The following is an 18648-nucleotide window of genomic DNA, read 5'->3' as shown; positions in this document are numbered from 1 at the left end:
AACACTAAGATTTGCAATTGTCAATAAATATAATTAACTCAAGATAAGCTAAGTTAAGTGAACACAAGATTGTTCAAAACTTCTAAGTCAAAAGTTGATACTTAATAAATAATAAATTTAACTGGTTACATTCTGAATTTAAGTTAATTTTAAAACAAATAACTTTTTTTTTTTAATTTAAATATTTTAACTACCTACTTAGTTAATCCCTACTTTTAAAGATATGACTTAGTTACATAGGTACCTAATTTTATGTTGGGTAATTGATTCCATTTTACTGTACGGGTAATTTATAAATTACAACCAACTTATATATACAACCATTCATTACATATAATAGGTATTGTATAAGTTTGTTTATCTTTATTTAATATTAGTTTTAATTTTGTATTTTATTATTTTGTAATTTATTATAAAACAGGTACTTAATTAATATACTTATTGCCAAAGGTGGGCATTAACTAGTTAGTTTATTTTCTAATCAACTTATGAACTTAACTAGTTTAATTTACAGTTAAAATAAGTTATCTTTTCTCAGTTGATTTTAAAAAAATCCATCAAGTTAAAATAATTTTGAAATTTTTCGTTTATACGTAAATATTATTACTTTATCAGTATAAAATAAAAATAATCCAATACAAAATCACAAACATTTCTGTTCTTTTTCTTGATAACATAATTTTGTGTATATTAATATATTTTATTAAGTTGTAAATTATTTATTCTGCAAGTTGCAATTATAAATGTTTTTGATAAAATTAATAATTTTAAATTACAAATTGACAATTGTTATGTTTTAATGTTATATAACTTATAAATTATAATATATATAAAGGTCATTCAATATTGCTATACGATATAAAAAAATATATTTGTTAAATCATTAATTTGAGATGAGTATAGTTTAAATTAGTAAATAATAGTAAGGTAAAAGTACATAGTGTACATCATGATAAAAGTTCAATAAAATTGTAGTTATTTTATAATTTATAAATTAGAAACTAGAAAGACACATTCACTCTTTATGTGATTTACATACTAATTAAAAAAAAAAAAATTTATTTAAATTTTTTTAAACTGAGTTAAGTTAATATTTTGTCCATATTAACTTTTAACTTATCGAGTTAAATTTATAATTTGTTATCTTTTAACCTTTAACTTATCGATCTTGTGAATTTTTAACTTAACTTAACTTGAGTTAATTATTTTCATTAACTTGCCCACCTTTGCGTAAGATACTAGTGAAGTTTTCATTTTTCAATTCTTTAGTCATAAATTTGTAGCATACACCACATACACACACATTATGAACTCTTCGCTCACATTTATTACACTTAATCCAAGTAAAACTTACTTTTATATTTTGTGCACACATAAGGCATCTTTCACTGATATTATCAGAGTACATTAAACATCGATGCTGCAATGTATTTCTTAAATCACTCACATTAACTTCCTTTGAAAACCTCTGAGTAAACATTGTATTGTATATGTACTACAATAATACAACACAAACACTTCACAACTGTTACTATCATCCTGTAAAGGGTACTCAATATTTTTAAGAACCTTTTTACGCAGCAAATATTTTGCTTTTTTATTACCACGCATTGAAAACAACATTTTTATTTTAATCGAGGTAAGTACAAGTCACCTGATTCTGGACGCAGAGGATTCAAGTAAAATACACAACCCAAATTGAAGTCCATAATAAATAAAGTCCAATGATTACCTTCAGGATTGATCGGCAAAAATAACACAGTATTTAGTCCAATCAAATTTAGCTATTTTAACTTTGGTACTTGACCAAATTGTATTGCTTATTTCCACAGGTATATAACCAATTTCATTATTCACATAAGACAATAGCAGTGGGTCAATCACAGTTCCATTTAACCAGGAGTTGTTTTGCAATTTACGAAAATCTTCACCTTACAGAGTCACACACTTATGATAGCCTTCACCCGAATACACACCAACTATATACTGTTCACTTAAACATGGAGAATAATATTTAATATCAGTGAACAAATGGTTGGAATATCGAGGTAAGTTTAATATTTTGTCCTGTCCATTTTGATCATTATCATATTGAACAACTTTTTCAGTACTTTTATATTGACAATCATAACTCAACCGTTGAATATTGGTTTGACTAAAATGACTTTGAACTCTATTTGATCGTTTTTGCCATTGATCTTCAACAAAGATATTCCTTGGGTCACCAGGGCAAAATGCTTTACCATCATCCCATTCTGAACTATTCTGTTTACGTTTTTTATTAGACTGTGAACTCAATAATGCATAATTATGATCAGTTAAAAAATGTCTAAATGGAATTTGTATTTCGTTATTTTTACGTTTGTACAATACCCTTGGTATTTTATCTTTTATTTCTTTACACACAGCTTCAGTGTAAATTTGAATTCTATTAACAAAACGACCAAGTTTCATATTTGTACTTTTTCAATTCACAAGAATTGAAATTTCATCATCTCACACTGTCTGATGAAGGACATTCTATATAAGTTCATTCAAATGTTTAAAACATTTAAATAATTACTTGCATGTTCTACCGGTTGTGTTTATACATTTTTGTAATAGGGCCGGCTAAAGAGCCAAAGGGCTGCTCACTTTCCAGAGCAGTGTTTAGGTTAAGATAGACACCGTTGAATTTTAAATTTCCAACTATATACCTAGGACTTGAGTTTACTTATAGGGGTTTGTGTTTGTGGGCTAGCAACTACGCTAATTGTCTATTGTTAACTAGTAAAGTACCCCCTGTTTGGGACTTGTATAGGCAACACATCATGCACATTCTTATCAATGTCTGAATAATGGAATGTCAATAATAATTATTACTGATTAGTGGCTAGACATTTGGTTTACAGAAATTTTGTAATGTAAGTGGTTTTTTGAGGTCTCTAAAATTTTAAATATTTGCTGAAAGTAACTTAATGATATACTGTTTTTGTTTTTAGTTCACACAAATACACAATGTATTATAATATCATGGTTTTCAAAACTGACATATAATAATATGATGTAAGTACCTACGAGGAACTAGGAAGTCCAGCAAATGTATTGACAATTGTTGATAAGTCTATTTTATTTCAGACAATTCTACTGAACAAGTATACATTATAAATATTGCAATTCAAGTTATAAAAACATTAATATTAAAGCGAATACTAAAACTTAAAAGGTAAGAATATTATTGTGGGTACATCATGTGATTTTATTGATTTATTAATTTAAAAGTGAGTTATCTTTATGACACTATGACCAAATTATATTGTCTGATATCATTATACTAATAGTTATATTATAATATATCTAATTGTGTGTATAGAATTATATTTGTGTCTAAAGGGCTCAGCCAGTTAAGTCATAATAAATAATAATTAACTATGTAAAATAAATTATATTAGGTACAAACTTAAAATACACATAGCTTGCTTTAAAAATAAAATAAAAATAAATATACCTGTAAGCATGATACAGAAAACTTTAAAAGTTTTCTTTAACATGCCTGTAAGGTTCTTTAGAAAATATTTTTACTCTATGTTTATTAAAGCTAACATTACACAATTTGATCTGTTCTACACAAATTTGCTATGTTGCTCATAGGTCACAGAGAAAAGAAATAGTCTACTGACATATTTTTAACAAACTTTTAATTTGCAAGTAATATATTGTGGAACCAGTATCTAATTTTAATAGCACGGAGCATCTGAACATATTTAAATTTCAAAGAACACATAATAAGTTTGGAAATTCAGTGTTCTGAAAATTGGATGTGATTCATTTTGGGACATTGCTGGTAACTTTATGACACAAAATACTAAATAAAATTCTATTGAAGTGTGCAATTATGTGAAAATTGTAAACATAATATTTAATTTAGGTACAAAAGTTGTAGGTATACCTTAATTGGCTTAATACTAAATTTTTTATTTACAATATAATCATAGCTTTCGTAAGGGAGGGGGAAAATGGGACAAGTGCTCAAAGACATTCATCAATTTAGGCAGAGTCATAAAAACAAATGATAAAAAGAAAAATTTGGTGTTATATTTTAGATAATAATTTTCAATTTTATACTGTAAAAATTACCGAAGAAGAGTATCTATCAAATTGTTTATATTATTATACTATTAACTATCAAGTATAAAATTATGTAAATAATGAATTACATATACTAAGTATGTATATACTTACATGTCTGTAATAATGTATAAATATAAATATTACCAAAGGATAGAATATTATTGATACATTATTAATGATGATATAATATGATTACAAATTATAACTTTGTAGGTACTATATCTATAGATTGTAAGTACCATAAAAACCTACCATAGATTTGATTTTATATTATGACTATATTTTCTTATGTTCATAAATATTAAAAGGTTTAAAAAAATTCTAAAATATTTTGAACATTTTAATGTATCTAAGTTTATTTTTTAGAGTTACACCTAAACACAAATTTGATTTTTTCTAAAACTGGTTTTGCATAAAAATCTTAGTTTTTCCTTAATTATTAGTTTATTGTTCTTGATGTTTTTGAAAAGTTCTGAGAATATTTTACTTTTGACCCTCTAAAGTACTAAGTACATTCTTTTTCATACTAGAAACGATGCTGAAGTAGAAATGCTGAAGCTGTTAAGCACTTTTACTGCACCGAAATGTGATGACACAAAAATAAAAAAAAAAATAATTAAAAACACATCATTGTAAAATCAATACAATCATCGCTCCAATCAGAATCTAAAATATGTACCTAAAATACCTACTTAATACTTAAATTTCTTCTTTAACTGATACTGTAAGTACATCATGCATAAATTATTTATTGTACCTAAAATCTTTGTTAATAAATTGCCTCCGAATTATATATCTGAACTTGAACTGATATTATTATTTAAGCCTAATACCTAGAACCCGACACCTGTTACAAGTTGTATTTTAATGAACATTTAATAGCTTATTATAACATCCATTTGTTAAAAATCACATCTCAAAGTTTCATCCAGTATTTGTTAAAGTCTATATATTATATAGATCAGAAATTACCTCAACTTTGTACATAATATATTATACAACATAACTACACACATATGTTGACTATGTTAGTTAACTAACTGTTTACTCTCCAAAGTCTTATCATAATAAATAAATAACACTTAGTTATGTTACAGTTACTTAAAAATATATGTTTACAAGAATTACAATTAAATGAATTTATTTGTTTCTTATAGTCAGCAAAAGAGGGTTTCCAAGTTCCGGATTAAATAGGATATCAATGTATAACATGGACTACTCAATTATGTTTTCTTCAGTTCATACATATATTTTGTCATTACCAGTTTCGGATAGATGAAATTACACTACTGAATAATGATTAATTTTAATAATAATTTTATCATTTTTGAAATGAATTATGATTGTGAGGAATGAAACATTAAATTATTGCTAAGATTGTAAGAAACAAACTACTATTTATAAAAATACTATAAATTTAAATTAAGTTAAGTTGTACCTTTGTAAATGTTTACATTCAACTTTTGGCTTAAAACAATCTTGTGTTCACTTAACTTAGTTTATCTTGAGTTAATTATATTAATTAACAATTGCAAATCTTAGTGTTAACTCCACCATTGACGGTCCTCAGTCCGTATGAAAAAGGAGGAAGGCGCTTTAGACATTTTTCTTTTTTAGTTGAAGTATTAAGAATTAATCATGCTTCTCTTGGTTTTAAAGTATTGTATTTTTCTTTTAAATTGTTTTTAAATCTTAATATTATTATCTATATTGTGTTTTTTTTATTTTGTAGGATATACCATTGTCCAACTGTGAAGAAGTAGGTAGGTAGCCAATTTTAAAAGTGCAGATCTTTGAAGACCAGGACGTGTAAATGTGAATTGGAAAGTGGCAACATATACCTAGTTCAGACTTCAGAAATTTAGTTAGACATGATTTATGGAAATTGGATTCATTAATTTTTGGACATTCAAAGTAACTTTATGATAAACATAAGTAAAACCCTAATAAATGTATTTTTTTTATTTTGTAGACTATACCATACTACTATTGTCTGATTGTGAAGAAGTAGGTAGCTAATTTTAATAGTGCAGATCTTAGAAGACCAGGATGTGTAAATGTGAATTGGAAAGCGGCAACATATACCTAGTTCAGACTTCAGAAATTTAGTTAGACATGAGTTATGGAAATTGGATTCATTAATTTTTGGTCATTCAAAGTAGCTTTAGAAACCCTAATAAATGTATTTTCTATCTAATAATTGTATTAAATATAATTAAATAAGATTTTATATTTAACTTATGATTAATACAGCAAATAACTAAATTACTAATTGGTACAATTTGAATATTCCAATTCAAAATTGTTCAAAGAGCTTTGCATGTTTAATTTTTCTAAAACAAATAATATATTAATATTAATAATAATAATAAACTTTATATACCTAACGGAAAATATTTCCAATTTAATTTTAAATATACAGTATGGTACAGACATACAGTGTAAAATATACATAATTATAATATTTAATATACAGATTTACAATAAATAGTTTAAATTTAAATATAATAATAATAATAATAATGACACAGTTTAACACTTAAACCATAATAGCCTATATCAATGGTGTTCCACAGATTTTGAAATTTTTTAAAATTGTGTTCATTACTTTTATAATGTTTAGTGACTAATATGTATGTAAACTGTTTTGTGCTAAATATGCATTATTTAATACATTATAAAATTTAAAAACTTATATAAATGCTGTTTTATTTTACAGCTGTTATGCAAAAATCTTATAAAATATTAAATGTAATATACATTATTATTTATTATATACCAAAGTATTATTACTCTTTTGAGATGTTCATCATGGTTAGTGTAAAAATATTTAAATTAAACTTTAGTAAATGTGGTGTGTGAGGAAAATTATTATTGAATTAACCAATAGTGTTCAACAGGTAACTAACTAAGGTAATATAGTCATAGTTGGATATCATAAAGTACTGTTTAGACTTAAACTATATATTAAATATTAATAATATCAAATATTATATTATTATATATTCATCAATAGAGATTGACTACCTGATTTACATAATTAAACATATTATAAATCATTATATTTGTATAAAGGTATATCAATTACATTAATAGTTAAATGTAATTTAATTAGTTGTTACTTATTGTTAGAAATAAAAAAAGTTTTTTGTTGTTGAATGCTAGAGATTAACAATATCGCAATTTACATAATTAATATCTTAATATGTTATAAATAATACACAATACTTTGGTACAATATAAAACTCAATTAAGTTTAAAAAAAAATTCTGATTCTATCTATATGATAATACCAAATAAATATAGATCACAGTATGTACTTAAAAATAAATAAAATAAATCTGCTTGGATACAACAATTCAGTCATTAGTATTAATTTTATGTGTATATTAAATATGCATTATATAGGTAAAATAGGTAGTAATTTGTTTTGAATTTCCCAATATAACTTCAGCAATGTTCATACAGGATAAATATTTCAATTTTAATGACATTGAACATAAGGAATAACGTATAATGATTTATTTCCTTTGTTAATTATTCAAATAATAAATCGTTATATGTAAGATTGTTTATTTAAGATCAATAAGTTGACATGTAGGGTGTAGAGTGTACAAAACATGTATATTGTAATTTTATTGAATTTATGTTACGATATTTGGTTAAAAATAAGACATATTGAAAAAATTTCGGGGGGGGGGGGGATCCAAACCCCCTGGACCACCCTCAGATACGGCCTTGGTCAGTTGTCAAATTGTATTTGTAAATAATAATATTAAAAATTTAAATATTTTTAAATTCGGCGGTCAGTGATAAATGTAATTTGATGTTTATTCCAAGTCAAACTGATTGATATTTTTCATCCATGAAAGTGATATAAACCGTTTTTTTTCTAGTGATATAAACCGTTTTTATTTACTGTCTGGTAAAATTTTACAATTATTTGCAATCATGGTTACATAATATAACCCCGGTTACTGATTCTTGGTATTCTTGGTATATTACGTTTGTAGATAAACGAGAAACTGTAAACCACGAACTATGATTATAATCATAGTTCGTGTTTTGTGTCAATAATTAATTTTTTTTTTTAAAAAGAGGGACGTTATGTTGGTACCACTGTCCTTCAACGTATGTGTGCGTGTGTTTGTTTGTGTGTGTATGTGTGTGCGTCGAGAGAAAAGACGCCATATTATATATTGTTTTTGTAACGACCGTCGATCACACATCTGCTGTTCTCATGTCAGACATCAGACGTCATCCTATACCAGAAAGGTTATTCAAAAAAGTTGATCTATTATTTTTTTAAAGGTCGTACAAAATTGACACAGAATCGAAATTTTTAAAGAAGACGATGTAAGTACCTTGATAATATTTGTAGGATGCTAACTTCCTTTCTTCCACTCACCAATCTGTTTGACATAATAAAATCTGTCAGGGCATAATTCTGGTTTAAAAACCTATCGATTTTTCAAAAATGTGTATTTTAAGGTACTTTATAAGAACGTAAAAAAAGAGCCCGGACAAACTTTGTTTTGAAGTTAATGATGAAAAACTTGAAAAACTTGATTTATTTTAGTTACGCGAAACAAAATACTTAGTATTGAATTTTTTTAAATTTTTTTTCCAAACTGAAAAAAATGTAGCTTTTGAAGTTCTTCGTATGCCATACCCTTTAAGTTATTATTCAGTGGGTAATAAAGAATATTTATGAATATACGTGTGTATTTCAGGAATTTTTTAAAAGCAGTTATTTTATTATGGACCGGCATCATAGTTTTCCATGCATCGGTGACCGCTATTGTGGTTGATGATATGGAAATAAGTGCAGTAAAAATAAACACTTGTAGAGGAGTGTTTGAAAGTTTTGAAGTAGAATTTGCTTTAATACGTAATGAGAGGACCCAGGAACGCTTGTATTGGGCGGGCATCGATCCAAAAAGTATGTGAAAATTGTGGTGTAAAACTGTAACAACTACATTATACCTAAACTATGTTGATTAATATAATGTACCTAATTGAGTATTTTTTAGGAACTCATGGAGCACGAGAACGTTTAATAATAACTTTTAATCAATCGCCGTGTAATGAAGAAATACAGCGTAAATTTCAAAAAATTGAATCGCCTGTAAAGGTATACCTAATTAATATTTATAATTTTTAATATTAGTAAAATTTAAAATTATTGCTTTTAATTTTAAACTTGTTAATATTTTTTTTCACATAGTTAGAACTTTTTTGGTCTGAATTAAACGTATGTTTTTACTTAGACATTAACCACAAAATAAATAAATAAATAATATGGTTTCGGCTTTTAATTTAAACATATTTATACATGGCTGTTGGTTTAACCCCCCCCCCCCCTCCACACTTATAATTCTCTCGGATTATGTACACTTAGAAATAATTAAGTATTTGTTTAAAAAACAAACATTAAAGTTCTACGGATTTTAATTTTTATAAATGGGTACAACTCTGCTATAGGTACCTATAGTAGGTTTCGAGTGTGTACTGGATGTGATAAATTATTAAATTCGATGATTTAGGTATCTATCTTTACGAATAATGATTCGGGTAGGTATGTTATCAATTATATATTTTTATGATGCCTATGTTTTTTGATACCTACTGCTTTCAAAGAAACTTATTTTCTCATTAGTATAACGAAAGATTGGTTTAATTTTTCCCAACAACGATGCATTTATTACATATTTGTATAAAACAATAAAGGATTTTACGCCTATATAAAATCAAAAATAGTCAATATATTTTGAAAATTTTCTCTTGTATGGAAATTTGTCATATAAACATTTTATGATAATTTAAAGTATATGAGGATATTTGTTTTTGAGTCAGTATAAAGTCAAAGCATTTTTACTCCACCAAATGTTGATGACAAACAGAACAAAAAGACATCTCAGAATCTAAAAATAAAACTAAATAACTGTGTGGTTTTCTAGGGCATTAAATTATATTAAGGTACCATCAGAATTGTATTTTGAATTGAAATTCAATATACTATTTTTCCTTATAGAAAACATACCTAGATATATAAATTATTAGTATCCAAAAATTGATATTGTATGAATTAAATATTTACAGGTCTAAAAAGAAGAATACTGGAGTTAACAGCAAGCAATTACAATTCAATCCATCACAAAAAGAAATGTCAAATAAATTAATAAATGGATAGGTATTCATTACTTATAACTTTTTATATAATTATTTACATTAACATAATTATTATGATCAGCTGTAAACTTCGGTATTGCTAAGTTATATAATATTTGTTTTAGGTTACACCATTTCTCTTTTAAGAAATTATTTTTTATTATATTGACAATCACATAATAGATTTTCATGTTTTACTTCTTTGTTGAGCAATAAATGTAAAGATTTTACAATAATGGGTTTATTTAGTTGGTGTATGAAGATAAGTACCTACATTAACTTTAAGGAAAAACGATAACTTTGAACACCAAGTCAGTTTTCTTCAATTGTTGAGGTGTGCATTTTTGAGCGGTTTCTTAATTAGAATTTTCTAGAATTGGTATATTATTGTAATTTATATAATACTATTACTCTTTTGTGATATATAAGGATATTTACTTATTTTATCAATGTAGTTATGTAATATTACATTTTAATTTTTAAATAAAAACATAGAAGGATACAAGGATCCTGATAATATGTTTCTCTTAGCTGAATTAATAATTCCTAAAATCATATGTAACATTATTTTTAAGTATTTAAAAATGTACATTTACAGAGGCAAGAGTTGGCATTTTAATATTTGTTTGGTTAGGTCAATAACCATTCTAATAAGTATAAAAATGTGGCACACTTCGCTCGATAGGTTCCACAACTAGCATTTAATATTATTTTACTATTAATATCAAGCAAACTGTATCAGTTTTTATGAACATATAACTTCTTCAATTTAAACCATAACTCAGATGAGTCAGATCAATATATATTTAACTCAACTTGTACTCTGCAGGAAAATAATTGTCTATAGATCGTATGGAAAAATTTGTAAAAACTAAATCTTATATTAATGTGAACTGTAATATTGAAAACTTGAAAATAATTTGCACCCCTGAAAGAATAATGACACAAATCAAAATATCAAAATGTGGGGAAATCGACTTTTAATGTTTCATTATGTACTTCAGTCATTATCAATAGGATAGAAAACGTGACATTCTTTAAATAGTTTATGATTATAAGATGTATTGATACAATTTCTAGCTTTTCTTATGTATAGTAAATTAAGTTAGAGTAGAAGTTAGAAGTTAGTTTCTTTTTTATAGATTATAAAACCTTTTTTTTTTAATGTTAATAATAAGTTATCTAACTTAAATCATTGATTAAAACTTAAAAATGAATTGACACCTAATAATTTGATCAAAATGTTCTAATTAGGTAAATTGATTATGTAAAATGGAAATAAGTAGTATAAAACTGATTGTTTATTATAAATAGGTAGTTTTAAAATTAGAATATCAATATTTAAAAAAAAATGATTTAACGAAATTAGCTAGTCTATGAGTCTATGTCATTATTTTACTTACACATTTGGTATTATTATGTTTAATGTATAATTAATAATAAAGGAAACATCTGACAATTCTCAGAGAAGTTAATGCCGGACCAAAGAAACAAAAACACAATATTTTGATTGGTGGCAATTATTAACTACTTTACATATTTTATAACTATTTAGATTTTGAAGTAACAGTTGCAAATCGCTTTCACTTTTTATTACCTCAACTTTTTCTAATTATACAACTACCTAATTATTTTGGTTCTTTCTTTCTCAGACATTATATACAGTCATAAAATTAATAGTCCTTTGTTTCTTAATATTATGTGTTGTAACATAAGAAGAGTAAATACTAAATTAGACGATCTACTACTTTTCTTAGAGAATGATAAAAAAAATATGCTTTTAGATATAATAATTTTAACCAAAACTTGGCGTCACGTTAATTGTTGAAATATATCTATCTGTGATTATAATGCTTATTTTACTAAAATAAAAAGGAATCAAAACGACAGAATAATTGTTGTGTATAAAAAATATTTATGTATACAGTTTTTTGAATTTGATATTAGTGAAGCAAATATTATTAGATTAAAAATTAATATCTCCAATAATCCTTAACATTATTCTGCATATATTGATTACTATCAAATGATATCCATGAATTTTTGACCATGTTAAATAATATCCTATCAGATAAAATAATTGTAAAGACATTATGGCATTATTAGGGGTGTATAATTTTGGAATGGGAAAGGGAAATTAGTTATAGGTTTTTATTTTAATTTCGTATGTTCACACTTTTATGTTTTATTATAATTTATTAAACAACAATTTTTTGTATTTATTATGAAATCTTTTTTAATAATTTAATTAACGACTTATAAAATCACAACAAAAAAAATTATAGATTTCCATACAATTAAATATTGCTTACAATTATTAACCAACACAGTTTATTACGAGTATAAATTAATACATCATCGTTGATGTGTTTCGACCGTTAATCGTTGCGGTCTCCCGTATACTAAATACCTTAATTGTACGTATCGACGGACGACTGCTGTATCGTATCATATTATTATCTTATCGGTGATGTCAGTGGTGTTATCAATAAAGTTAAAGATGCTGAAAATACAACCAGTGTTCGAAAAGAAATTATAAAAATTGTTGATGTTGTTTGTAAGCCATTAAATATATGTGATGCGTGTAAAACCAAATTCTTGAAAAAAATGTTAAATGTATTGATAAATAGTTTTATAAAAAAAAGCAATAACAACATTGATGTTTTCAAAATGCATTCAAAAAATTAAAAATTAAAAAAAATTGTCCATTTATAAGTCAATATATATATTAATAAAATTGCATAATTTATATTCTTTAATTTTACCTATATTATTATACACCTAATTATTAATTTAACATATTATATCATAAATATAAAAATATTGTTCATACACATCTTATAATTTTCTTATACCTAAGTTTTATTTCTTTTATTATTTTGTATTTGTACATTGTACATAATATTATGACTTGTAATGATGGTATACACTGTTGTTAATATATAATAGGTACCTACATTTTTTATATTGTTTTAATAATATTTTGTATTAATCTTTATGTCACACATTTCTTACTGCACATATTTTTTAGTTAGTATAATCAATATTTTGTAATAATTATATAATTATTTTTCCACAACTATCGATATCATTAAAATGTTTAAAACTAAACCTGTATAACCGTGTAGAACTGTATCAAATCATTGTAAAAACAAAAGGCTAACCATCAAGTATTAATCTATGAAACAAACCTTGTTTTAGTAATCCAGTGTTCATAATCCATAAAGCCATACACTTGACACAAGTAATGATGTATTGCACATTTTATTATGAACTACCTACCTATGTATACATATATTTAAATATTTTAACATTAATAACACTATAATATTAAATGTCTAAAGGCTAATGAACTATTGGACTTAATTTAAAAATTAGAAAAAAAGTTAAGTAGGTAATTATTGTTCTTTTGTATTTGTTTTAACTTATCAGTTATCAGTGTCTAAAAAAGAAAAATTAAGGGGCTTATATGGGCAACCTACTATAATATGTAGCACTACAGTGTCCCCTACAAAATCTACGAGCTTCCCGTATTCTAATCTATAGTATTTGCTAATAGTTTCAGACAATACATTTTTGCACCATCGTTCTCAACAGTTTGAAATACATAGTTTTCCGAAAAAAAAAGTTTAAAAATTCGTGAGAGCACTAAACTTGATTTAGACCACTAAATTTAACAAATATTTTGTTTGAAAAAGAATTTCAACCCCCCCCCCCCCTCTATTAAAGATAGCCAATGGCGTACGCAAGGCTAAATGATATAAGCTCCAAAGGAACAAGAATTACATACCAACATAATATTTTATATAAGTTATTTAAAAAGTTTGATATTATAAAAAATTGTCAATAATAAATTGTTAAAATTTAATATATAGTTCAAAGTTTAATATAATATGTTATTTAATATCTATTGACCCTGGCGCACAGGTATCTAGGATTTTGGGTCTTACGTATGATACGATTTGAGTAAAATCTACATCTACAATTGGAAAATAAGAAATCAATAAACATAATATTGTATAAATTCAATAAAGAAAAGTCCTTGCTAGTATCTTCGTAATTAATAGTAACAATATAAATATGGGTATAAAATTATTTTGAGTAAAAAAGGTTAATAACACCAACTACAATATCATATTACTCTTTCTATATAATGCTTCTGTTGTATTTAAATTATACCTCTAAGTGTAGGTATTCAGTAACTATGTAAGTTAAAAGTTAAATAATTCAAATTGAGGAAATTTACTATACCTTGTACATATTACTATCTCCGTTCAAAGGAACATAAAAATCAAGAATTAAATAAATCTATAAATCAAAAAAGTATTTTACTTTATTAAAATATCATTAAAACTGTTACAGCCATTACACAATGTATTCATATTTCATAGTAATTTTAGTCTTCAATTTAATTTGTTATGTCATGTCATAAGAAATGCAGTGTCTATATACATTTTGATCCATTTACCAGTTTGTGTTGGGTTTATCTCATGATTCATTGATATGTAAATGATATTGATGTACAATTTTCAAACACATACAAAATAAAATAAACAAGTTAATTATTTTTAATTAATAAATAATCGTTGTAACTTACCTAAATTACTAATTGAATGAATATCAATGTGTATAAATAGTACTTCAGAGACAATGTAGGCATTTTGTCAGTGTTATATGAAACGAGAATTAAATAGATGTAAAAAATAAAATAAACTATTATAATTAATAAAGATTAGACAATTCACTTAAAAATCAGTAGTAAAAATTTGAATTTTTCCGGCAAGTTATATAATAAGCGTAATGCGCGGCGTGAAGTTACTCATCATTAATTTCAGGAGCAGAAAACATGCTTGTGGAGTCTTTGGCGGGCAAGTGGATAGGTAACTGGGTCACAGTAGAAAGCGAGTATTAAGCTAGATCTAGAAGTTATCATTCTAATAAAAGCACAAAGCTTCATATAATAAAATTTAAAAGTATTTAATAGTAGATGATTATTGATTTACTTGTTTCGTCCTTAACATTTGAAGGTTGAACTATTTCATAATATGGTGTGTTCTCATCGATTAAATTATACACTAAAATGTAAAATGACAAATTAGTTAAAATAGTAATTTTTTAAAATATTCAACTAGAGTAGAGTGAATTAAATTTACTGCCAAGATCTTCATCATCGATTATATTATTTTCAGAGTCACTTGTTAAACTAATTGAAGACTTTGATATAAAACTACAGAAAGTATCTTCAGGTTGCTGTAAACTTTTATCTGAAGTTAAAAGATTAAAAAATAATAATTATTAGTTGATATTTTAAAATGTTTTAAACAGGGATATTTAATTTTTAAGTAATCAACAAAATGTTCATTAATGTTGGATTTTTGGACTTAATACTTTCGGTTGTTGACTGAACGGTCTGCCATAAACTGAAAAGAAGATTGTTTTATTGATTTGGTACTAATATATTTTTAAGGACATTAAAGATCTCTTGTATATTACTATTTGTGTTATTCAACATTTTTTTTAATAACGGACTCAAAAAATTTAGCCGCCATATTGATGTTGTATCCTGCTTATCCAACACAGTCTTGTTACAATACACAGAAATATGTAGATTTAATGACGGAATCGCACCTTTGTACAATAACCTGCATAAATAATAATTATTGATTTAAATCTTGTTAATAATTATCTAATAAGGACATAAAATACAATTATCTTAAAATAACTAGGTATATAATATACAGACATTCTATTTTCAACATCGTTCCAAATTGAATAGTCTTTATTTGTAAAGTTTGTTGAACATATCACCTTGTATTTTACTGAGTCCAGTCCCTTTTGTTCAAAACTATTAATAATTATATTATTTTGGGTTAGTTTCACCCATTGACTACATCTATAATAATAATTGTATAGAAATTAGGATTGTAATTTAATTAAAATTTAAAAATAAGTTAAAATCTTTAAAAATTACATACCAACATTGTAAACATTGTACACATCCTTCCTATACTAGGGCACTATTCTTTAGTGCCTTACCTATACTATAAAATGACAATTCATGGATAAAAGCTATAGGGAATCCATGGAAGATTCGTGGTGGAAAAAATTAAACACCGCTCCGCTGCCACATTCCGCCTGGCCTGTTCCGTCGATTCCCTATAGTGCGTAATCGCGTACCTTCGCCGCGGCGGCGGCGGTCGGTTTTAAAACGTTTTTCGAAAAATGTTATGCTTTTTACGCCGTTTTTTGCCTTTTCTCACTTTTTCATATCGTATTTCGTTTGTTTTCAATGCCGCAGATGTGTGGTGTGTGGTTTGGTTCGGTCCATAGCCTTCGTAATAGCCTTTTGTTTTTTTCGTTTCACCGTTTGTGTTTTATTCGCTAAGTTTAAGTTTATTTCTTTTGAAACCCGTGGATATGCGGTTTGTACGCAAATTCGATTCATACCAAATGTTCACGAACTGTCAGTCGAATAGGTTAGTCATATAAGTTAACGTGGTTTGTGGTTTGATTTAAATAAATTTATTATTAAAATATAGGTAGTAGGTACATTATAATAATGTAATAATAATAATAATGGTTCATAATATCATTGAATAAATTACATTTAAATTTTAAACAGTGTGTGGATATATCGAATTATTTACGATTGTATCGATATATATCGAATATATTGATTTACGTCACAGCTTAACTAATGAAGTTTTGACAATTGTGGGCAACACAAACTGTGTCTCGGTAGGTTATGCGTAGGTTCCCCAAATGTAGGTTGCTAGGTAGGTCCGAGTTTGAATCCGTCGTACGCTCTTTCGAGCGGCGACTACCTACTCAGTACCATATGATATATACGGCCGCCGTAATACCGATATTTTTTGCATTTTTTTTTCGATTTTTTTCACGTTTTTTTTATATTAATATATAATATACATTACAGGTTAGATTAATATAATATATTATTGTGTATTAAGTATTTATATGTTATTAATTTTATTAGGAATTATAATAGCACATTTCTCAAAATGTTCATTGTTATATTATATAAATACATAGGTATTATGTTTGTTTGTATTAATATTATAGATAGTTTGTATTTTTGCGTTTAGATTGCCTACCTAGGTGGTCAACTTGAAAGTTAGGTACTTAATCGATTTTGACTTGCTAGACACTCCAACATGCGACGGCACATACTACTCTATCCGCCGCAGGCTGATTGCTTAATTTTTTTCGTCTTAGGCAAGTGATGAATGACTTGCTAGACACTCTAACTTGCAGGTTTTTGAATTAACATTTTTTTACACATACAAAAAAGCACCGGACATACGCTGGGGGATAGTATCATTGAATTGGCGATTTTCATGGGCCACGGGAGATTTCTATACACTGAAATTGGACTTTTAAACTTTCCCACCTTTGAAACGAGACCACCATAGAGCCAGGCCTTATCAGAAATTCTTATCACAAAATCTCCTTCTATATAAGTGTGGCATTTATAATTCGACTGTGTCTCCAAAATCAGTACTCACTTACAACTAACACGGGGGGCCCGGGGGTCTAACTATATTTTCCGTTCTTCAGTTACCTACGTTACCAACGTGATATACGCTTCTCATTATGTCCGCGATTCGATGTCTAACATATAAAGGCGCTCCGCGAGGGAGACAAGACACACTATTTCTGCGTGACGACTAGTTGACAGTATTCATGCTAGAGATATTTGTCTTAAATTGTATACATTACTCTGTGTGTTTAAAAAAGTGTTAAATACTAACCTCACGTAAATAAAATTCATCATAATAGTTAATTTGACTACGTGTTTAAATCATTTGATTCGAACTTTGTCAACCGTGCTCCACAACTGGACCACAACAGTTGTTGTATATACGTGCAGCAGGTCCATCGTAATAATAATAGATAGTTATTAATTATTATTAATATTTAATAATGGACTTGAAGTCCAAGTCGTTTCGATCGGTCCAAATGCCAATATTTACGCGCCTTAAATATATATAGAATTCATATATATACCTACCTGTGTTATATTATTATATTATATTATACACATATATATTATAGACTTGAATATTTTCAGCTGCGATCCCGTATACGGCATTGGGCGACGGAATCTCGTCAATGATCTCTGAAACGGTTTTTTTTTCTAAAAATATTTTCTTCGGCGGCGGCCCAGAAGCCCAGAACACAACATGGCTATTAAAATGTATTATAATAATATTATATAATATATTGTATTATTAAAATATTATCACATTATAATATATCGTTACAGTTATCGGGTGATTTCGATCGGAAGCGCGGGAGGCATGGGATCGATATATTATAATATAAGTTATAACCGTATTCGGCGTTTGC

The 18648-nt window shown here is 26.4% G+C and overlaps 1 protein-coding gene and 1 long non-coding RNA gene across 2 annotated transcripts; both read left to right on the top strand.

Moving 5' to 3' along the window:
• Positions 1 to 3688: 3688 nt before the first annotated feature.
• LOC100574490 lies at positions 3689 to 6354 on the top strand. The gene is made up of 4 exons (XR_510793.3): positions 3689 to 3823; positions 5268 to 5489; positions 5843 to 6024; positions 6083 to 6354. It is a non-coding gene; the product is annotated as an uncharacterized LOC100574490 (long non-coding RNA).
• A 1708-nt stretch (positions 6355 to 8062) lies between these two features.
• LOC100574395 lies at positions 8063 to 11389 on the top strand. The gene is made up of 4 exons (XM_003245047.4): positions 8063 to 8466; positions 8844 to 9052; positions 9144 to 9244; positions 10213 to 11389. Coding segments are annotated over exons 1-4 (318 nt in total). The 5' UTR covers positions 8063 to 8464; the 3' UTR covers positions 10219 to 11389.
• Positions 11390 to 18648: the final 7259 nt, after the last annotated feature.

This window comes from Acyrthosiphon pisum, unplaced genomic scaffold (assembly GCF_005508785.2).
Source record: "Acyrthosiphon pisum isolate AL4f unplaced genomic scaffold, pea_aphid_22Mar2018_4r6ur Scaffold_20620;HRSCAF=21603, whole genome shotgun sequence".
NCBI lineage: Eukaryota > Metazoa > Arthropoda > Insecta > Hemiptera > Aphididae > Acyrthosiphon > Acyrthosiphon pisum.
Note: the sequence above shows the minus strand (reverse complement) of the source record. Positions and strands in the feature narration are given on the sequence as shown.

Bases quoted from the DNA above. Each gene is read 5' to 3' on its own strand.
- LOC100574395 (XM_003245047.4), top strand. The intron at 9,053-9,143 runs GTATGTGAAAAT...AGTATTTTTTAG, and splicing joins GGCGGGCATCGATCCAAAAA to GAACTCATGGAGCACGAGAA.